We start from the raw sequence: 24,054 nt of genomic DNA, 5'->3' as shown, positions 1-24,054 counted from the left end.
CCCCCCCCCCCCCTCCCCCCCCCTCCCCCCCCCTCCCCCCCCCTCCCCCCCCCCTCCCCCCCCCCCTCCCTCCCCCCCCTCCCTCCCCCCCTCCCCCCCCCCTCCCCCCCCCCCCCCCCCCCCCCTCCCCCCCCCCCCCTCCCCCCTCCCTCCCCCCCTCCCCCCCCCCCCCCCCTCCCCCCCCCCCCTCCCCCCCCCTCCCCCCCCCCTCCCCTCCCCCCCTCCCCTCCCCCCTCCCCCCCCTCCCCTCCCCCCCCCTCCCCTCCCCCCTCCCCCCCCTCCCCTCCCCCCCCTCCCCCCCCCCTCCCTCCCCTCCCCCCTCCCCCCCCCCTCCCCCCCCCCTCCCTCCCCCCCTCCCCCCCCCCTCCCCCCCCCTCCCTCCCCCCCCTCCCCCCCCCCCTCCCCCCCTCCCCTCCCCCCTCCCCTCCCCCCCCCCCCTCCCCCCCTCCCCCCCCCCCTCCCCCCCCCCCTCCTCCTCCCCCCCCCCCCTCCCCCCCCCCCTCCCCCCCCCCCCCCCTCCCCTCCCCTCCTCCCCCCTTCCCCCCCCTCCTCCCCCCTTCCCCCCTTCCCCCTCCCCTCCCCTCCTCCCCCCCTTCCCCCCCCCCCTCCTCCCCCCCTTCCCCCCCCCTCCCCTCCTCCCCCCCTTCCCCCTTCCCCCTCCCCCTTCCCCCTTCCTTCCCCCCCTCCCCCTTCCCCCTTCCTTCCCCCCTCCCCCTTCCCCTCCCCTTCCCCCTTCCTTCCCCCCTCCCCTCCCCCCCCCCTTCCTTCCCCCCTCCCCCCTCCCCTCCCCTCCCCTCCCCCCCTCCCCTCCCCCTTCCCCTCCCCTCCCCCCTCCCCCCCTCCCCCCTCCCCCCCCCCTCCCCCCCCCCCCCTCCCCTCCCCTCCCCCCCCCCTCCCCTCCCCCCTCCCCCCCCTCCCCTCCCCCCTCCCCCCCCTCCCCCTCCCCCCCTCCCCCTCCCCCCCCTCCCCCCCCCCTCCCCCCCCCCTCCCTCCCCCCCCCTCCCTCCCCTCCCCCCCCCCCTCCCCCCCCCCTCCCCCCCCCCCTCCCCTCCCCCCCCCCCTCCCCCCCCCCTCCCCCCCCCCCTCCCCCCCCCCTCCCCCCTCCCCCCCCCCTCCCCCCTCCCCCCCCCCTCCCCCCTCCCCCCCCCCCCCTCCCCCCTCCCCCCCCTCCCCTCCCCCCTCCCCTCCCCCCTCCCCCCTCCCCTCCCCTCCCCCCCCCTCCCCTCCCCCCCCCTCCCCTCCCCCCCCCTCCTCCCCCCCCTCCTCCCCCCTCCCCCCTCCCCCCTCCCCCCCTCCCCTCCCCCCTCCCCCCCCTCCCCTCCCCTCCCCCCCTCCCCCCCCTCCCCTCCCCCCCCTCCCCCCCCTCCCCTCCCCCCCCTCCCCCCTCCCCCCCTCCCCTCCCCTCCCCTCCCCCCTCCCCCCCCCCTCCCCCCCCTCCCCCCTCCCCCCCCCCCTCCCCCCCCTCCCCCCCCCTCCCCCCTCCCCCCCCCTCCCCCCTCCCCCCTCCCCCCCCCCCTCCCCTCCCCTCCCCCCCCTCCCCCCTCCCCCCTCCCCTCCCCCCCCCTCCCCCCTCCCCTCCCCCTTCCTTCCCCCCTCCCCCTTCCTTCCCCCCTCCCCCTTCCTTCCCCCCTCCCCCTTCCCCCTTCTTTCCCCCCTCCCCCTTCCCCCTTCCTTCCCCCCTCCCCCTTCCCCCTTCCTTCCCCCCTCCCCCCTCCCCTCCCCCTACTTCCCCCTGCGGTTCCTCGCTCCGCCGCGGGTGCTGCTGTTTGCCACATTCCGCGGACCAGCGACGTGGATGGTGTGAAGTTTGGGGAAGTTTGCGGGAGTTTGGGGAAGTTTGCGGGGATGCTGCGGGCTGGGCTGAGCTGCTCCCGGCCGCCTTGCTGAAGGGTCCGGGCTGAAGGGGAGGCAGCCAGGGCTGGGAGGCGATGGACGGGGCGGTGGCGATCATCCTGTTGTCTCTGGCCATGTTCGGGGGCTGTTTGCTGCTGGGACTGATCCCATTGACCATCAGACTGGCCCAGGTAAGGAGCTGCTCCAGCACAGAGCCGCTCACGGTGTGGAGGATGTGGCTCTTCTCCAACTCCGTTACAGCCTCTGTTTGCTTTAAGTGTTGTTTGCTGGAAAGTTGAACTTGTTTTAAAGTCTCCCCTCCCTGTAAATAAGCACATTCCTGCCGGGATCACCACCCTCAGCCCCGCCGGTTAATGAGGAATAGACAGAACCCGCCAGACTGAGGGTCAGACAGACCGAGGGTCAGACAGACCGAGGGTCAGACAGAGGGAAGGTCAGACAGAGGGAGGGTCAGACAGAGGGAGGGTCAGACAGAGGGAGGGTCAGACAGACTGAGGGTCAGACAGACCAACAAGACCGAGGGTCAGACAGAGGGAGGGTCAGACAGAGGGAGGGTCAGACAGAGGGAGGGTCAGACAGAGGGAAGGTCAGACAGAGGGAGGGTCAGACAGAGGGAGGGTCAGACAGACTGAGGGTCAGACAGACTGAGGGTCAGACAGACCAACGAGACGGAGGGTCAGACAGAGGGAGGGTCAGACAGAGGGAGGGTCAGACAGAGGGAGGGTCAGACAGAGGGAGGGTCAGACAGAGGGAGGGTCAGACAGAGGGAGGGTCAGACAGAGGGAGGGTCAGACAGAGGGAGGGTCAGACAGAGGGAGGGTCAGACAGACTGAGGGTCAGACAGACTGAGGGTCAGACAGACTGAGGGTCAGACAGACTGAGGGTCAGACAGACTGAGGGTCAGACAGACTGAGGGTCAGACAGACTGAGGGTCAGACAGACTAACGAGACCGAGGGTCAGACAGACCGAGGGTCAGACAGAGGGAAGGTCAGACAGAGGGAAGGTCAGACAGAGGGAAGGTCAGACAGAGGGAGGGTCAGACAGAAGGAGGGTCAGACAGAAGGAGGGTCAGACAGAAGGAGGGTCAGACAGAGGGAGGGTCAGACAGACTGAGGGTCAGACAGACCAACGAGACCGAGGGGTCAGACAGACCGAGGGTCAGACAGACCGAGGGTCAGACAGACCGAGGGTCAGACAGACCGAGGGTCAGACAGACCGAGGGTCAGACAGACCGAGGGTCAGACAGACCGAGGGTCAGACAAAGGGAAGGTCAGACAGAGGGAAGGTCAGACAGAGGGAGGGTCAGACAGAGGGAGGGTCAGACAGAGGGAGGGTCAGACAGACTGAGGGTCAGACAGACTGAGGGTCAGACAGACTGAGGGTCAGACAGAGGGAGGGTCAGACAGAGGGAGGGTCAGACAGAGGGAGGGTCAGACAGAGGGAGGGTCAGACAGAGGGAGGGTCAGACAGAGGAGGGTCAGACAGAGGGAGGGTCAGACAGACGGAGGGTCAGACAGACTGAGGGTCAGACAGAGGGAGGGTCAGACAGAGGGAGGGTCAGACAGAGGGAGGGTCAGACAGAGGGAGGGTCAGACAGAGGGAGGGTCAGACAGAGGGAGGGTCAGACAGAGGGAGGGTCAGACAGAGGGAGGGTCAGACAGAGGGAGGGTCAGACAGAGGGTCAGACAGACAGAGGGTCAGACAGACTGAGGGTCAGACAGACTGAGGGTCAGACAGACTGAGGGTCAGACAGACTGAGGGTCAGACAGACTGAGGGTCAGACAGACTGAGGGTCAGACAGACTGACGAGACCGAGGGTCAGACAGACCGAGGGTCAGACAGACCGAGGGTCAGACAGACCGAGGGTCAGACAGACCGAGGGTCAGACAGACCGAGGGTCAGACAGACCGAGGGTCAGACAGACCGAGGGTCAGACAGACCGAGGGTCAGACAGACCGAGGGTCAGACAGACCGAGGGTCAGACAGACCGAGGGTCAGACAGACAGAACCAGCCTGACTGCGGGTCAGACAGTGGGAGGGTCAGACAGAGGGAGGGTCAGACAGAGGGAGGGTCAGACAGAGGGAGGGTCAGACAGAGGGAGGGTCAGACAGACTGAGGGTCAGACAGACTGAGGGTCAGACAGAGGGAAGGTCAGACAGAGGGAAGGTCAGACAGAGGGAGGGTCAGACAGAGGGAGGGTCAGACAGAGGGAGGGTCAGACAGAGGGAGGGTCAGACAGAGGGAGGGTCAGACAGAGGGAGGGTCAGACAGACTGAGGGTCAGACAGACGGAGGGTCAGACAGACGGAGGGTCAGACAGACGGAGGGTCAGACAGAGGGAGGGTCAGACAGAGGGAGGGTCAGACAGAGGGAGGGTCAGACAGAGGGAGGGTCAGACAGAGGGAGGGTCAGACAGAGGGAGGGTCAGACAGAGGGAGGGTCAGACAGAGGGAGGGTCAGACAGAGGGAGGGTCAGACAGAGGGAGGGTCAGACAGAGGGAGGGTCAGACAGAGGGTCAGACAGACTGAGGGTCAGACAGACGGAGGGTCAGACAGAGGGAGGGTCAGACAGAGGGAGGGTCAGACAGAGGGAGGGTCAGACAGAGGGAGGGTCAGACAGAGGGAGGGTCAGACAGACTGAGGGTCAGACAGACTGAGGGTCAGACAGACTGAGGGTCAGACAGACTGAGGGTCAGACAGACTGAGGGTCAGACAGACTGAGGGTCAGACAGACTGAGGGTCAGACAGACTGAGGGTCAGACAGACTAACGAGACCGAGGGTCAGACAGACCGAGGGTCAGACAGACCGAGGGTCAGACAGAGGGAGGGTCAGACAGAGGGCGGGTCAGACAGAGGGCGGGTCAGACAGAGGGCGGGTCAGACAGAGGGCGGGTCAGACAGAGGGCGGGTCAGACAGAGGGCGGGTCAGACAGAGGGCGGGTCAGACAGAGGGCGGGTCAGACAGAGGGCGGGTCAGACAGAGGGCGGGTCAGACAGAGGGCGGGTCAGACAGAGGGCGGGTCAGACAGAGGGCGGGTCAGACAGAGGGCGGGTCAGACAGAGGGCGGGTCAGACAGAGGGCGGGTCAGACAGAGGGCGGGTCAGACAGAGGGCGGGTCAGACAGAGGGCGGGTCAGACAGAGGGCGGGTCAGACAGAGGGCGGGTCAGACAGAGGGCGGGTCAGACAGAGGGCGGGTCAGACAGAGGGCGGGTCAGACAGAGGGCGGGTCAGACAGAGGGCGGGTCAGACAGAGGGCGGGTCAGACAGAGGGCGGGTCAGACAGAGGGCGGGTCAGACAGAGGGCGGGTCAGACAGAGGGCGGGTCAGACAGAGGGCGGGTCAGACAGAGGGCGGGTCAGACAGAGGGCGGGTCAGACAGAGGGCGGGTCAGACAGAGGGCGGGTCAGACAGAGGGCGGGTCAGACAGAGGGCGGGTCAGACAGAGGGCGGGTCAGACAGAGGGCGGGTCAGACAGAGGGCGGGTCAGACAGAGGGCGGGTCAGACAGAGGGCGGGTCAGACAGAGGGCGGGTCAGACAGAGGGCGGGTCAGACAGAGGGCGGGTCAGACAGAGGGCGGGTCAGACAGAGGGCGGGTCAGACAGAGGGCGGGTCAGACAGAGGGCGGGTCAGACAGAGGGCGGGTCAGACAGAGGGCGGGTCAGACAGAGGGCGGGTCAGACAGAGGGCGGGTCAGACAGAGGGCGGGTCAGACAGAGGGCGGGTCAGACAGAGGGCGGGTCAGACAGAGGGCGGGTCAGACAGAGGGCGGGTCAGACAGAGGGCGGGTCAGACAGAGGGCGGGTCAGACAGAGGGCGGGTCAGACAGAGGGCGGGTCAGACAGAGGGCGGGTCAGACAGAGGGCGGGTCAGACAGAGGGCGGGTCAGACAGAGGGCGGGTCAGACAGAGGGCGGGTCAGACAGAGGGCGGGTCAGACAGAGGGCGGGTCAGACAGAGGGCGGGTCAGACAGAGGGCGGGTCAGACAGAGGGCGGGTCAGACAGAGGGCGGGTCAGACAGAGGGCGGGTCAGACAGAGGGCGGGTCAGACAGAGGGCGGGTCAGACAGAGGGCGGGTCAGACAGAGGGCGGGTCAGACAGAGGGCGGGTCAGACAGAGGGCGGGTCAGACAGAGGGCGGGTCAGACAGAGGGCGGGTCAGACAGAGGGCGGGTCAGACAGAGGGCGGGTCAGACAGAGGGCGGGTCAGACAGAGGGCGGGTCAGACAGAGGGCGGGTCAGACAGAGGGCGGGTCAGACAGAGGGCGGGTCAGACAGAGGGCGGGTCAGACAGAGGGCGGGTCAGACAGAGGGCGGGTCAGACAGAGGGCGGGTCAGACAGAGGGCGGGTCAGACAGAGGGCGGGTCAGACAGAGGGCGGGTCAGACAGGGGCGGGTCAGACAGGGGGCGGGTCAGACAGGGGGCGGGTCAGACAGGGGGCGGGTCAGACAGGGGGCGGGTCAGACAGGGGGCGGGTCAGACAGGGGGCGGGTCAGACAGGGGGCGGGTCAGACAGGGGGCGGGTCAGACAGGGGGCGGGTCAGACAGGGGGCGGGTCAGACAGGGGGCGGGTCAGACAGGGGGCGGGTCAGTCAGGGGGCGGGTCAGTCAGGGGGCGGGTCAGTCAGGGGGCGGGTCAGTCAGGGGGCGGGTCAGTCAGGGGGCGGGTCAGTCAGGGGGCGGGTCAGTCAGGGGGCGGGTCAGTCAGGGGGCGGGTCAGTCAGGGGGCGGGTCAGTCAGGGGGCGGGTCAGTCAGGGGGCGGGTCAGTCAGGGGGCGGGTCAGTCAGGGGGCGGGTCAGTCAGGGGGCGGGTCAGTCAGGGGGCGGGTCAGTCAGGGGGCGGGTCAGTCAGGGGGCGGGTCAGTCAGGGGGCGGGTCAGTCAGGGGGCGGGTCAGTCAGGGGGCGGGTCAGTCAGGGGGCGGGTCAGTCAGGGGGCGGGTCAGTCAGGGGGCGGGTCAGTCAGGGGGCGGGTCAGTCAGGGGGCGGGTCAGTCAGGGGGCGGGTCAGACAGGGGGCGGGTCAGACAGGGGGCGGGTCAGACAGGGGGCGGGTCAGACAGGGGGCGGGTCAGACAGGGGGCGGGTCAGACAGGGGGCGGGTCAGACAGGGGGCGGGTCAGACAGGGGGCGGGTCAGACAGGGGGCGGGTCAGACAGGGGGCGGGTCAGACAGGGGGCGGGTCAGACAGGGGGCGGGTCAGACAGACCGAGGGTCAGACAGACCGAGGGTCAGACAGACAGATATGAAAAAGCATTCAGCTTCAGTCTTTGAGCGAGTCGACTGTCTGCCAGGAATTCTACCACACAATAAACGGATTTACTGTTAGTGGACTACGCTAGGGGCACTGCAGGTGGGTATAATCACAGATACAGGTCAGATGTGTGCAGGTCTGTCACTGTATTACACTGGGACACAGTACTGATGGGTACAGGTCTGTGACTGTATTACACTGGGACACAGTACTGATGGGTACCGGTCTGTCACTGTATTACACTGGGACACAGTACTGATGGGTACAGGTCTGTCACTGTATTACACTGGGATACAGTACTGATGGGTACAGGTCTGTCACTGTATTACACTGGGACACAGTACTGATGGGTACCGGTCTGTCACTGTGTTACACTGAGACACAGTATTGATGGGTACAGGTCTGTCACTGTATTACACTGGGATACAGAATTGATGGGTACAGGTCTGTCACTGTATTACACTGGGACACAGTACTGATGGGTACCGGTCTGTCACTGTGTTACACTGGGACACAGTACTGATGGGTACAGGTCTGTCACTGTATTACACTGGGACACAGTACTGATGGGTACCGGTCTGTCACTGTGTTACACTGGGACACAGTACTGATGGGTACAGGTCAGTCACTGTGTTACACTGGGACACAGTATTGATGGGTACAGGTCTGTCACTGTATTACACTGGGACACAGTACTGATGGGTACAGGTCTGTCACTGTATTACACTGGGACACAGTACTGATGGGTACCGGTCTGTCACTGTGTTACACTGGGACACAGTACTGATGGGTACAGGTCAGTCACTGTGTTACACTGGGACACAGTATTGATGGGTACAGGTCTGTCACTGTATTACACTGGGACACAGTACTGATGGGTACAGGTCTGTCACTGTATTACACTGAGACACAGTATTGATGGGTACAGGTCTGTCACTGTATTACACTGGGACACAGTACTGATGGGTACAGGTCTGTCACTGTGTTACACTGGGACACAGTATTGATGGGTACAGGTCTGTCACTGTATTACACTGGGACACAGTACTGATGGGTACAGGTCTGTCACTGTATTACACTGGGACACAGTACTGATGGGTACAGGTCTGTCACTGTATTACACTGGGACACAGTACTGATGGGTACAGGTCTGTCACTGTATTGCACTGAGACACAGTACTGATGGGTACAGGTCTGTCACTGTGTTACACTGGGACACAGTACTGATGGGTACAGGTCTGTCACTGTGTTACACTGGGACACAGTATTGATGGGTACAGGTCTGTCACTGTATTACACTGAGACACAGTATTGATGGGTACAGGTCTGTCACTGTGTTACACTGGGACACAGTATTGATGGGTACAGGTCTGTCACTGTATTACACTGGGACACAGTACTGATGGGTACAGGTCTGTCACTGTATTACACTGGGACACAGTACTGATGGGTACCGGTCTGTCACTGTGTTACACTGGGACACAGTACTGATGGGTACAGGTCAGTCACTGTGTTACACTGGGACATAGTATTGATGGGTACAGGTCTGTCACTGTATTACACTGGGACACAGTACTGATGGGTACAGGTCTGTCACTGTATTACACTGAGACACAGTATTGATGGGTACAGGTCTGTCACTGTGTTACACTGGGACACAGTATTGATGGGTACAGGTCTGTCACTGTATTACACTGGGACACAGTACTGATGGGTACAGGTCTGTCACTGTATTACACTGGGACACAGTACTGATGGGTACAGGTCTGTCACTGTATTACACTGGGACACAGTACTGATGGGTACAGGTCTGTCACTGTATTGCACTGAGACACAGTACTGATGGGTACAGGTCTGTCACTGTGTTACACTGGGACACAGTACTGATGGGTACAGGTCTGTCACTGTGTTACACTGGGACACAGTATTGATGGGTACAGGTCTGTCACTGTATTACACTGAGACACAGTATTGATGGGTACAGGTCTGTCACTGTGTTACACTGGGACACAGTATTCATGGGTACAGGTCTGTCACTGTGTTACACTGGGACACAGTATTGATGGGTACAGGTCTGTCACTGTGTTACACTGGGACACAGTACTGATGGGTACAGGTCTGTCACTGTGTTACACTGGGATACAGTACTGATGGGTACAGGTCTGTCACTGTGTTACACTGGGACACAGTACTGATGGGTACAGGTCTGTCATTGTGTTACACTGGGACACAGTATTGATGGGTACAGGTCTGTCACTGTGTTACACTGAGACACAGTACTGATGGGTACAGGTCTGTCACTGTATTACACTGGGACACAATACTGATGGGTACAGGTCTGTCACTGTGTTACACTGAGACACAGTACTGATGGGTACAGGTCTGTCACTGTATTACACTGGGACACAGTACTGATGGGTACAGGTCTGTCACTGTATTACACTGGGACACAGTACTGATGGGTACAGGTCTGTCACTGTATTACACTGGGACACAGTACTGATGGGTACAGGTCAGTCACTGTGTTACACTGGGACACAGTACTGATGGGTACAGGTCTGTCACTGTGTTACACTGGGACACAGTACTGATGGGTACAGGTCTGTCACTGTATTACACTGGGACACAGTACTGATGGGTACAGGTCAGTCACTGTGTTACACTGGGACACAGTACTGATGGGTACAGGTCTGTCACTGTATTACACTGGGACACAGTACTGATGGGTACAGGTCTGTCACTGTATTACACTGGGACACAGTACTGATGGGTACAGGTCTGTCACTGTATTACACTGAGACACAGTATTGATGGGTACAGGTCTGTCACTGTGTTACACTGGGACACAGTATTGATGGGTACAGGTCTGTCACTGTATTACACTGGGACACAGTACTGATGGGTACAGGTCTGTGACTGTATTACACTGGGACACAGTACTGATGGGTACCGGTCTGTCACTGTGTTACACTGGGACACAGTATTGATGGGTACAGGTCTGTCACTGTATTACACTGGGACACAGTACTGATGGGTACAGGTCTGTCACTGTATTACACTGGGACACAGTACTGATGGGTACAGGTCTGTCACTGTATTACACTGGGATACAGTACTGATGGGTACAGGTCTGTCACTGTATTACACTGGGACACAGTACTGATGGGTACCGGTCTGTCACTGTGTTACACTGAGACACAGTATTGATGGGTACAGGTCTGTCACTGTATTACACTGGGATACAGTACTGATGGGTACAGGTCTGTCACTGTATTACACTGGGACACAGTACTGATGGGTACCGGTCTGTCACTGTGTTACACTGGGACACAGTACTGATGGGTACAGGTCAGTCACTGTGTTACACTGGGACACAGTATTGATGGGTACAGGTCTGTCACTGTATTACACTGGGACACAGTACTGATGGGTACAGGTCTGTCACTGTATTACACTGAGACACAGTATTGATGGGTACAGGTCTGTCACTGTATTACACTGGGACACAGTACTGATGGGTACAGGTCTGTCACTGTGTTACACTGGGACACAGTATTGATGGGTACAGGTCTGTCACTGTATTACACTGGGACACAGTACTGATGGGTACAGGTCTGTCACTGTATTACACTGGGACACAGTACTGATGGGTACAGGTCTGTCACTGTATTACACTGGGACACAGTACTGATGGGTACAGGTCTGTCACTGTATTGCACTGAGACACAGTACTGATGGGTACAGGTCTGTCACTGTGTTACACTGGGACACAGTACTGATGGGTACAGGTCTGTCACTGTGTTACACTGGGACACAGTATTGATGGGTACAGGTCTGTCACTGTATTACACTGAGACACAGTATTGATGGGTACAGGTCTGTCACTGTGTTACACTGGGACACAGTATTCATGGGTACAGGTCTGTCACTGTGTTACACTGGGACACAGTATTGATGGGTACAGGTCTGTCACTGTGTTACACTGGGACACAGTACTGATGGGTACAGGTCTGTCACTGTGTTACACTGGGATACAGTACTGATGGGTACAGGTCTGTCACTGTGTTACACTGGGACACAGTACTGATGGGTACAGGTCTGTCATTGTGTTACACTGGGACACAGTATTGATGGGTACAGGTCTGTCACTGTGTTACACTGAGACACAGTACTGATGGGTACAGGTCTGTCACTGTATTACACTGGGACACAATACTGATGGGTACAGGTCTGTCACTGTGTTACACTGAGACACAGTACTGATGGGTACAGGTCTGTCACTGTATTACACTGGGACACAGTACTGATGGGTACAGGTCTGTCACTGTATTACACTGGGACACAGTACTGATGGGTACAGGTCTGTCACTGTATTACACTGGGACACAGTACTGATGGGTACAGGTCAGTCACTGTGTTACACTGGGACACAGTACTGATGGGTACAGGTCTGTCACTGTGTTACACTGGGACACAGTACTGATGGGTACAGGTCTGTCACTGTATTACACTGGGACACAGTACTGATGGGTACAGGTCAGTCACTGTGTTACACTGGGACACAGTACTGATGGGTACAGGTCTGTCACTGTATTACACTGGGACACAGTACTGATGGGTACAGGTCTGTCACTGTATTACACTGGGACACAGTACTGATGGGTACAGGTCTGTCACTGTATTACACTGAGACACAGTATTGATGGGTACAGGTCTGTCACTGTGTTACACTGGGACACAGTATTGATGGGTACAGGTCTGTCACTGTATTACACTGGGACACAGTACTGATGGGTACAGGTCTGTGACTGTATTACACTGGGACACAGTACTGATGGGTACCGGTCTGTCACTGTGTTACACTGGGACACAGTATTGATGGGTACAGGTCTGTCACTGTATTACACTGGGACACAGTACTGATGGGTACAGGTCTGTCACTGTATTACACTGGGACACAGTACTGATGGGTACAGGTCTGTCACTGTATTACACTGGGATACAGTACTGATGGGTACAGGTCTGTCACTGTATTACACTGGGACACAGTACTGATGGGTACCGGTCTGTCACTGTGTTACACTGAGACACAGTATTGATGGGTACAGGTCTGTCACTGTATTACACTGGGATACAGTACTGATGGGTACAGGTCTGTCACTGTATTACACTGGGACACAGTACTGATGGGTACCGGTCTGTCACTGTGTTACACTGGGACACAGTACTGATGGGTACAGGTCAGTCACTGTGTTACACTGGGACACAGTATTGATGGGTACAGGTCTGTCACTGTATTACACTGGGACACAGTACTGATGGGTACAGGTCTGTCACTGTATTACACTGAGACACAGTATTGATGGGTACAGGTCTGTCACTGTATTACACTGGGACACAGTACTGATGGGTACAGGTCTGTCACTGTGTTACACTGGGACACAGTATTGATGGGTACAGGTCTGTCACTGTATTACACTGGGACACAGTACTGATGGGTACAGGTCTGTCACTGTATTACACTGGGACACAGTACTGATGGGTACAGGTCTGTCACTGTATTACACTGGGACACAGTACTGATGGGTACAGGTCTGTCACTGTATTGCACTGAGACACAGTACTGATGGGTACAGGTCTGTCACTGTGTTACACTGGGACACAGTACTGATGGGTACAGGTCTGTCACTGTGTTACACTGGGACACAGTATTGATGGGTACAGGTCTGTCACTGTATTACACTGAGACACAGTATTGATGGGTACAGGTCTGTCACTGTGTTACACTGGGACACAGTATTGATGGGTACAGGTCTGTCACTGTATTACACTGGGACACAGTACTGATGGGTACAGGTCTGTCACTGTATTACACTGGGACACAGTACTGATGGGTACCGGTCTGTCACTGTGTTACACTGGGACACAGTACTGATGGGTACAGGTCAGTCACTGTGTTACACTGGGACATAGTATTGATGGGTACAGGTCTGTCACTGTATTACACTGGGACACAGTACTGATGGGTACAGGTCTGTCACTGTATTACACTGAGACACAGTATTGATGGGTACAGGTCTGTCACTGTGTTACACTGGGACACAGTATTGATGGGTACAGGTCTGTCACTGTATTACACTGGGACACAGTACTGATGGGTACAGGTCTGTCACTGTATTACACTGGGACACAGTACTGATGGGTACAGGTCTGTCACTGTATTACACTGGGACACAGTACTGATGGGTACAGGTCTGTCACTGTATTGCACTGAGACACAGTACTGATGGGTACAGGTCTGTCACTGTGTTACACTGGGACACAGTACTGATGGGTACAGGTCTGTCACTGTGTTACACTGGGACACAGTATTGATGGGTACAGGTCTGTCACTGTATTACACTGAGACACAGTATTGATGGGTACAGGTCTGTCACTGTGTTACACTGGGACACAGTATTCATGGGTACAGGTCTGTCACTGTGTTACACTGGGACACAGTATTGATGGGTACAGGTCTGTCACTGTGTTACACTGGGACACAGTACTGATGGGTACAGGTCTGTCACTGTGTTACACTGGGATACAGTACTGATGGGTACAGGTCTGTCACTGTGTTACACTGGGACACAGTACTGATGGGTACAGGTCTGTCATTGTGTTACACTGGGACACAGTATTGATGGGTACAGGTCTGTCACTGTGTTACACTGAGACACAGTACTGATGGGTACAGGTCTGTCACTGTATTACACTGGGACACAATACTGATGGGTACAGGTCTGTCACTGTGTTACACTGAGACACAGTACTGATGGGTACAGGTCTGTCACTGTATTACACTGGGACACAGTACTGATGGGTACAGGTCTGTCACTGTATTACACTGGGACACAGTACTGATGGGTACAGGTCTGTCACTGTATTACACTGGGACACAGTACTGATGGGTACAGGTCAGTCACTGTGTTACACTGGGACACAGTACTGATGGGTACAGGTCTGTCACTGTGTTACACTGGGACACAGTACTGATGGGTACAGGTCTGTCACTGTATTACACTGGGACACAGTACTGATGGGTACAGGTCAGTCACTGTGTTACACTGGGACACAGTACTGATGGGTACAGGTCTGTCACTGTATTACACTGGGACACAGTACTGATGGGTACAGGTCTGTCACTGTATTACACTGGGACACAGTACTGATGGGTACAGGTCTGTCACTGTATTACACTGAGACACAGTATTGATGGGTACAGGTCTGTCACTGTGTTACACTGGGACACAGTACTGATGGGTACAGGTCTGTCACTGTATTACACTGGGACACAGTACTGATGGGTACAGGTCTGTCACTGTATTACACTGGGACACAGTACTGATGGGTACCGGTCTGTCACTGTTACACTGAGACACAGTATTGATGGGTACAGGTCTGTCACTGTGTTACACTGGGACACAGTACTGATGGGTACAGGTCTGTCACTGTGTTACACTGGGACACAGTACTGATGGGTACAGGTCTGTCACTGTGTTACACTGGGACACAGTATTGATGGGTACAGGTCTGTCACTGTATTACACTGGGACACAGTACTGATGGGTACAGGTCTGTCACTGTGTTACACTGGGACACAGTACTGATGGGTACAGGTCTGTCACTGTGTTACACTGGGACACAGTACTGATGGGTACAGGTCTGTCACTGTATTACACTGGGACACAGTACTGATGGGTACAGGTCTGTCACTGTGTTACACTGGGATACAGTACTGATGGGTACAGGTCTGTCACTGTGTTACACTGGGACACAGTACTGATGGGTACAGGTCTGTCATTGTATTACACTGGGACACAGTATTGATGGGTACAGGTCTGTCACTGTGTTACACTGAGACACAGTACTGATGGGTACAGGTCTGTCACTGTATTACACTGGGACACAGTACTGATGGGTACAGGTCTGTCACTGTGTTACACTGAGACACAGTACTGATGGGTACAGGTCTGTCACTGTATTACACTGGGACACAATACTGATGGGTACAGGTCTGTCACTGTGTTACACTGAGACACAGTACTGATGGGTACAGGTCTGTCACTGTGTTACACTGAGACACAGTACTGATGGGTACAGGTCTGTCACTGTATTACACTGGGACACAGTACTGATGGGTACAGGTCTGTCACTGTATTACACTGGGACACAGTACTGATGGGTACAGGTCAGTCACTGTGTTACACTGGGACACAGTACTGATGGGTACAGGTCTGTCACTGTGTTACACTGGGACACAGTACTGATGGGTACAGGTCTGTCACTGTATTACACTGGGACACAGTACTGATGGGTACAGGTCAGTCACTGTATTACACTGGGACACAGTACTGATGGGTACAGGTCTGTCACTGTATTACACTGGGACACAGTACTGATGGGTACAGGTCTGTCACTGTATTACACTAGGACACAGTACTGATGGGTACAGGTCTGTCACTGTATTACACTGAGACACAGTATTGATGGGTACAGGTCTGTCACTGTGTTACACTGGGACACAGTACTGATGGGTACAGGTCTGTCACTGTATTACACTGGGACACAGTACTGATGGGTACAGGTCTGTCACTGTATTACACTGGGACACAGTACTGATGGGTACAGGTCTGTCACTGTATTACACTGGGATACAGTACTGATGGGTACAGGTCTGTCACTGTATTACACTGAGACACAGTACTGATGGGTACAGGTCTGTCACTGTATTACACTGGGATACAGTACTGATGGGTACGGGTCTGTCACTGTATTACACTGGGACACAGTACTGATGGGTACAGGTCTGTCACTGTATTACACTGGGACACAGTACTGATGGGTACAGGTCTGTCACTGTATTACACTGGGACACAGTACTGATGGGTACAGGTCTGTCACTGTGTTACACTGGGACACAGTACTGATGGGTACAGGTCTGTCCCTGTGTTACACTGGGACACAGTACTGATGGGTACAGGTCTGTCACTGTATTACACTGGGACACAGTACTGATGGGTACAGGTCTGTCACTGTATTACACTGGGACACAGTACTGATGGGTACAGGTCTGTCACTGTATTACACTGGGACACAGTACTGATGGGTACAGGTCTGTCACTGTATTACACTGGGACACAGTACTGATGGGTACAGGTCAGTCACTGTGTTACACTGGGACACAGTACTGATGGGTACAGGTCTGTCACTGTGTTACACTGGGACACAGTACTGATGGGTACAGGTCTGTCACTGTATTACACTGGGACACAGTACTGATGGGTACAGGTCAGTCACTGTGTTACACTGGGACACAGTACTGATGGGTACAGGTCTGTCACTGTATTACACTGGGACACAGTACTGATGGGTACAGGTCTGTCACTGTATTACACTGGGACACAGTACTGATGGGTACAGGTCTGTCACTGTATTACACTGAGACACAGTATTGATGGGTACAGGTCTGTCACTGTGTTACACTGGGACACAGTACTGATGGGTACAGGTCTGTCACTGTATTACACTGGGACACAGTACTGATGGGTACAGGTCTGTCACTGTATTACACTGGGACACAGTACTGATGGGTACCGGTCTGTCACTGTGTTACACTGAGACACAGTACTGATGGGTACAGGTCTGTCACTGTGTTACACTGGGACACAGTATTGATGGGTACAGGTCTGTCACTGTATTACACTGGGACACAGTACTGATGGGTACCGGTCTGTCACTGTGTTACACTGAGACACAGTACTGATGGGGACAGGTCTGTCACTGTGTTACACTGGGACACAGTATTGATGGGTACAGGTCTGTCACTGTATTACACTGGGACACAGTACTGATGGGTACAGGTCTGTCACTGTGTTACACTGGGACACAGTACTGATGGGTACAGGTCTGTCACTGTGTTACACTGGGACACAGTACTGATGGGTACAGGTCTGTCACTGTGTTACACTGGGACACAGTACTGATGGGTACAGGTCTGTCACTGTATTACACTGGGACACAGTACTGATGGGTACAGGTCAGTCACTGTGTTACACTGGGACACAGTACTGATGGGTACAGGTCTGTCACTGTATTACACTGGGACACAGTACTGATGGGTACAGGTCTGTCACTGTGTTACACTGAGACACAGTACTGATGGGTACAGGTCTGTCACTGTGTTACACTGAGACACAGTACTGATGGGTACAGGTCTGTCACTGTATTACACTGGGACACAGTACTGATGGGTACAGGTCTGTCACTGTATTACACTGGGACACAGTACTGATGGGTACAGGTCAGTCACTGTGTTACACTGGGACACAGTACTGATGGGTACAGGTCTGTCACTGTGTTACACTGGGACACAGTACTGATGGGTACAGGTCTGTCACTGTATTACACTGGGACACAGTACTGATGGGTACAGGTCAGTCACTGTATTACACGGGGACACAGTACTGATGGGTACAGGTCTGTCACTGTATTACACTGGGACACAGTACTGATGGGTACAGGTCTGTCACTGTATTACACTGGGACACAGTACTGATGGGTACAGGTCTGTCACTGTATTACACTGAGACACAGTATTGATGGGTACAGGTCTGTCACTGTGTTACACTGGGACACAGTACTGATGGGTACAGGTCTGTCACTGTATTACACTGGGACACAGTACTGATGGGTACGGGTCTGTCACTGTATTACACTGGGACACAGTACTGATGGGTACAGGTCTGTCACTGTATTACACTGGGATACAGTACTGATGGGTACAGGTCTGTCACTGTATTACACTGAGACACAGTACTGATGGGTACAGGTCTGTCACTGTATTACACTGGGATACAGTACTGATGGGTACGGGTCTGTCACTGTATTACACTGGGACACAGTACTGATGGGTGCAGGTCTGTCACTGTATTACACTGGGACACAGTACTGATGGGTACAGGTCTGTCACTGTATTACACTGGGACACAGTACTGATGGGTACAGGTCTGTCACTGTGTTACACTGGGACACAGTACTGATGGGTACAGGTCTGTCCCTGTGTTACACTGGGACACAGTACTGATGGGTACAGGTCTGTCACTGTATTACACTGGGACACAGTACTGATGGGTACAGGTCTGTCACTGTATTACACTGGGACACAGTACTGATGGGTACAGGTCTGTCACTGTATTACACTGGGACACTACGGATGGGTACAGGTCTGTCACTGTATTACACTGGGACACAGTACTGATGGGTACAGGTCTGTCACTGTGTTACACTGGGACACAGTACTGATGGGTACAGGTCTGTCACTGTATTACACTGAGACACAGTATTGATGGGTACAGGTCTGTCACTGTGTTACACTGGGACACAGTACTGATGGGTACAGGTCTGTCACTGTATTACACTGGGACACAGTACTGATGGGTACAGGTCTGTCACTGTATTACACTGGGACACAGTACTGATGGGTACCGGTCTGTCACTGTTACACTGAGACACAGTATTGATGGGTACAGGTCTGTCACTGTGTTACACTGGGACACAGTACTGATGGGTACAGGTCTGTCACTGTGTTACACTGGGACACAGTACTGATGGGTACAGGTCTGTCACTGTGTTACACTGGGACACAGTATTGATGGGTACAGGTCTGTCACTGTATTACACTGGGACACAGTACTGATGGGTACAGGTCTGTCACTGTGTTACACTGGGACACAGTACTGATGGGTACAGGTCTGTCACTGTGTTACACAGGGACACAGTACTGATGGGTACAGGTCTGTCACTGTATTACACTGGGACACAGTACTGATGGGTACAGGTCTGTCACTGTGTTACACTGGGATACAGTACTGATGGGTACAGGTCTGTCACTGTGTTACACTGGGACACAGTACTGATGGGTACAGGTCTGTCATTGTATTACACTGGGACACAGTATTGATGGGTACAGGTCTGTCACTGTGTTACACTGAGACACAGTACTGATGGGTACAGGTCTGTCACTGTATTACACTGGGACACAGTACTGATGGGTACAGGTCTGCCACTGTGTTACACGAGACACCAGTACTGATGGGTACAGGTCTGTCACTGTATTACACTGGGACACAATACTGATGGGTACAGGTCTGTCACTGTGTTACACTGAGACACAGTACTGATGGGTACAGGTCTGTCACTGTGTTACACTGAGGACACAGTACTGATGGGTACAGGTCTGTCACTGTATTACACTGGGACACAGTACTGATGGGTACAGGTCTGTCACTGTATTACACTGGGACACAGTACTGATGGGTACAGGTCTGTCACTGTGTTACACTGGGACACAGTTACTGATGGGTACAGGTCTGTCACTGTAGTTACACTGGGACACAGTACTGATGGGTACAGGTCTGTCACTGTATTACACTGGGACACAGTACTGATGGGTACAGGTCTGTCACTGTATTACACTGGGACACAGTACTGATGGGTACAGGTCTGTCACTGTATTACACTGGGACACAGTACTGATGGGTACAGGTCTGTCACTGTATTACACTGGACACAGTACTGATGGGTACAGGTCTGTCACTGTTTTACACTGGACACAGTACTGATGGGTACAGGTCTGTCACTGTATTACACTGGGACACAGTACTGATGGGTACAGGTCTGTCACTGTATTACACTGGGACACAGTACTGATGGGTACAGGTCTGTCACTGTATTACACTGGGACACAGTACTGATGGGTACAGGTCTGTCACTGTATTACACTGGGACACAGTACTGATGGGTACAGGTCTGTCACTGTATTACACTGAGACACAGTACTGATGGGTACAGGTCTGTCACTGTATTACACTGGGATACAGTACTGATGGGTACAGGTCTGTCACTGTATTACACTGGGACACAGTACTGATGGGTACAGGTCTGTCACTGTATTACACTGGGACACAGTACTGATGGGTACAGGTCTGTCACTGTATTACACTGGGACACAGTACTGATGGGTACAGGTCTGTCACTGTGTTACACTGGGACACAGTACTGATGGGTACAGGTCTGTCACTGTATTACACTGGGACACAGTACTGATGGGTACAGGTCTGTCACTGTATTACACTGGGACACAGTACTGATGGGTACAGGTCTGTCACTGTATTACACTGGGACACAGTACTGATGGGTACAGGTCTGTCACTGTATTACACTGGGACACAGTACTGATGGGTACAGGTCAGTCACTGTGTTACACTGGGACACAGTACTGATGGGTACAGGTCTGTCACTGTGTTACACTGGGACACAGTACTGATGGGTACAGGTCTGTCACTGTATTACACTGGGACACAGTACTGATGGGTACAGGTCAGTCACTGTGTTACACTGGGACACAGTACTGATGGGTACAGGTCTGTCACTGTATTACACTGGGACACAGTACTGATGGGTACAGGTCTGTCACTGTATTACACTGGGACACAGTACTGATGGGTACAGGTCTGTCACTGTATTACACTGAGACACAGTATTGATGGGTACAGGTCTGTCACTGTGTTACACTGGGACACAGTACTGATGGGTACAGGTCTGTCACTGTATTACACTGGGACACAGTACTGATGGGTACAGGTCTGTCACTGTATTACACTGGGACACAGTACTGATGGGTACAGGTCTGTCACTGTGTTACACTGAGACACAGTACTTGATGGGTACAGGTCTGTCACTGTGTTACACTGGGACACAGTACTGATGGGTACAGGTCTGTCACTGTGTTACACTGGGACACAGTACTGATGGGTACAGGTCTGTCACTGTGTTACACTGGGACACAGTACTTGATGGGTACAGGTCTGTCACTGTATTACACTGGGACACAGTACTGATGGGTACAGGTCTGTCACTGTGTTACACTGGGACACAGTACTGATGGGTGCAGGTCTGTCACTGTGTTACACTGGGACACAGTACTGATGGGTACAGGTCTGTCACTGTATTACACTGGGACACAGTACTGATGGGTACAGGTCTGTCACTGTGTTACACTGGGACTACAGTACTGATGGGTACAGGTCTGTCACTGTGTTACACTGGGACACATTACTGATGGGTACAGGTCTGTCATTGTATTACACTGGGACACAGTATTGATGGGTACAGGTCTGTCACTGTGTTACACTGAGACACAGTACTGATGGGTACAGGTCTGTCACTGTATTACACTGGGACACAGTACTGATGGGTACAGGTCTGTCACTGTGTTACACTGAGACACAGCACTGATGGGTACAGGTCTGTCACTGTATTACACTGGGACACAATACTGATGGGTACAGGTCTGTCACTGTGTTACACTGAGACACAGTACTGATGGGTACAGGTCTGTCACTGTATTACACTGGGACACAGTACTGATGGGTACAGGTCTGTCACTGTATTACACTGGGACACAGTACTGATGGGTACAGGTCTGTCACTGTATTACACTGGGACACAGTACTGATGGGTACAGGTCAGTCACTGTGTTACACTGGGACACAGTACTGATGGGTACAGGTCTGTCACTGTGTTACACTGGGACACAGTACTGATGGGTACAGGTCTGTCACTGTATTACACTGGGACACAGTACTGATGGGTACAGGTCAGTCACTGTGTTACACTGGGACACAGTACTGATGGGTACAGGTCTGTCACTGTATTACACTGGGACACAGTACTGATGGGTACAGGTCTGTCACTGTATTACACTGGGACACAGTACTGATGGGTACAGGTCTGTCACTGTATTACACTGAGACACAGTATTGATGGGTACAGGTCTGTCACTGTGTTACACTGGGACACAGTACTGATGGGTACAGGTCTGTCACTGTATTACACTGGGACACAGTACTGATGGGTACAGGTCTGTCACTGTATTACACTGGGACACAGTACTGATGGGTACCGGTCTGTCACTGTGTTACACTGAGACACAGTATTGATGGGTACAGGTCTGTCACTGTGTTACACTGGGACACAGTACTGATGGGTACAGGTCTGTCACTGTGTTACACTGGGACACAGTACTGATGGGTACAGGTCTGTCACTGTGTTACACTGGGACACAGTATTGATGGGTACAGGTCTGTCACTGTATTACACTGGGACACAGTACTGATGGGTACAGGTCTGTCACTGTGTTACACTGGGACACAGTACTGATGGGTGCAGGTCTGTCACTGTGTTACACTGGGACACAGTACTGATGGGTACAGGTCTGTCACTGTATTACACTGGGACACAGTACTGATGGGTACAGGTCTGTCACTGTGTTACACTGGGATACAGTACTGATGGGTACAGGTCTGTCACTGTGTTACACTGGGACACATTACTGATGGGTACAGGTCTGTCATTGTATTACACTGGGACACAGTATTGATGGGTACAGGTCTGTCACTGTGTTACACTGAGACACAGTACTGATGGGTACAGGTCTGTCACTGTATTACACTGGGACACAGTACTGATGGGTACAGGTCTGTCACTGTGTTACACTGAGACACAGCACTGATGGGTACAGGTCTGTCACTGTATTACACTGGGACACAATACTGATGGGTACAGGTCTGTCACTGTGTTACACTGAGACACAGTACTGATGGGTACAGGTCTGTCACTGTGTTACACTGAGACACAGTACTGATGGGTACAGGTCTGTCACTGTATTACACTGGGACACAGTACTGATGGGTACAGGTCTGTCACTGTATTACACTGGGACACAGTACTGATGGGTACAGGTCAGTCACTGTGTTACACTGGGACACAGTACTGATGGGTACAGGTCTGTCACTGTGTTACACTGGGACACAGTACTGATGGGTACAGGTCTGTCACTGTATTACACTGGGACACAGTACTGATGGGTACAGGTCAGTCACTGTATTACACGGGGACACAGTACTGATGGGTACAGGTCTGTCACTGTATTACACTGGGACACAGTACTGATGGGTACAGGTCTGTCACTGTATTACACTGGGACACAGTACTGATGGGTACAGGTCTGTCACTGTATTACACTGAGACACAGTATTGATGGGTACAGGTCTGTCACTGTGTTACACTGGGACACAGTACTGATGGGTACAGGTCTGTCACTGTATTACACTGGGACACAGTACTGATGGGTACAGGTCTGTCACTGTATTACACTGGGACACAGTACTGATGGGTACAGGTCTGTCACTGTATTACACTGGGATACAGTACTGATGGGTACAGGTCTGTCACTGTATTACACTGAGACACAGTACTGATGGGTACAGGTCTGTCACTGTATTACACTGGGATACAGTACTGATGGGTACGGGTCTGTCACTGTATTACACTGGGACACAGTACTGATGGGTGCAGGTCTGTCACTGTATTACACTGGGACACAGTACTGATGGGTACAGGTCTGTCACTGTATTACACTGGGACACAGTACTGATGGGTACAGGTCTGTCACTGTGTTACACTGGGACACAGTACTGATGGGTACAGGTCTGTCCCTGTGTTACACTGGGACACAGTACTGATGGGTACAGGTCTGTCACTGTATTACACTGGGACACAGTACTGATGGGTACAGGTCTGTCACTGTATTACACTGGGACACAGTACTGATGGGTACAGGTCTGTCACTGTATTACACTGGGACACTACGGATGGGTACAGGTCTGTCACTGTATTACACTGGGACACAGTACTGATGGGTACAGGTCTGTCACTGTGTTACACTGAGATACAGTACTGATGGGTACAGGTCTGTCACTGTATTACACTGAGACACAGTACTGATGGGTACAGGACTGTCACTGTGTTACACTGGGATACAGTACTGATGGGTACAGGTCTGTCA

General features: G+C 54.3%; 1 protein-coding gene across 3 annotated transcripts in view; it reads left to right on the top strand.

Annotated features, from left to right (window-relative positions):
* Positions 1 to 1,789: 1,789 nt before the first annotated feature.
* LOC140411164 (zinc transporter ZIP9) overlaps positions 1,790 to 24,054 on the top strand; it is a 119,613-nt gene continuing 97,348 nt past the window's right edge. For all 3 annotated transcript variants that reach the window (XM_072500244.1, XM_072500243.1, XM_072500242.1), the window contains exon 1: positions 1,790 to 2,024. In XM_072500244.1, the coding sequence (XP_072356345.1) occupies positions 1,929 to 2,024 (96 nt within the window). In that variant the 5' untranslated portion in view covers positions 1,790 to 1,928. The remainder of the gene's footprint in view (positions 2,025 to 24,054) is intronic.

Source organism: Scyliorhinus torazame, chromosome 4 (genome assembly GCF_047496885.1).
Source record: "Scyliorhinus torazame isolate Kashiwa2021f chromosome 4, sScyTor2.1, whole genome shotgun sequence".
NCBI lineage: Eukaryota > Metazoa > Chordata > Chondrichthyes > Carcharhiniformes > Scyliorhinidae > Scyliorhinus > Scyliorhinus torazame.
This window is presented reverse-complemented; position numbering and strand designations above follow the sequence as displayed.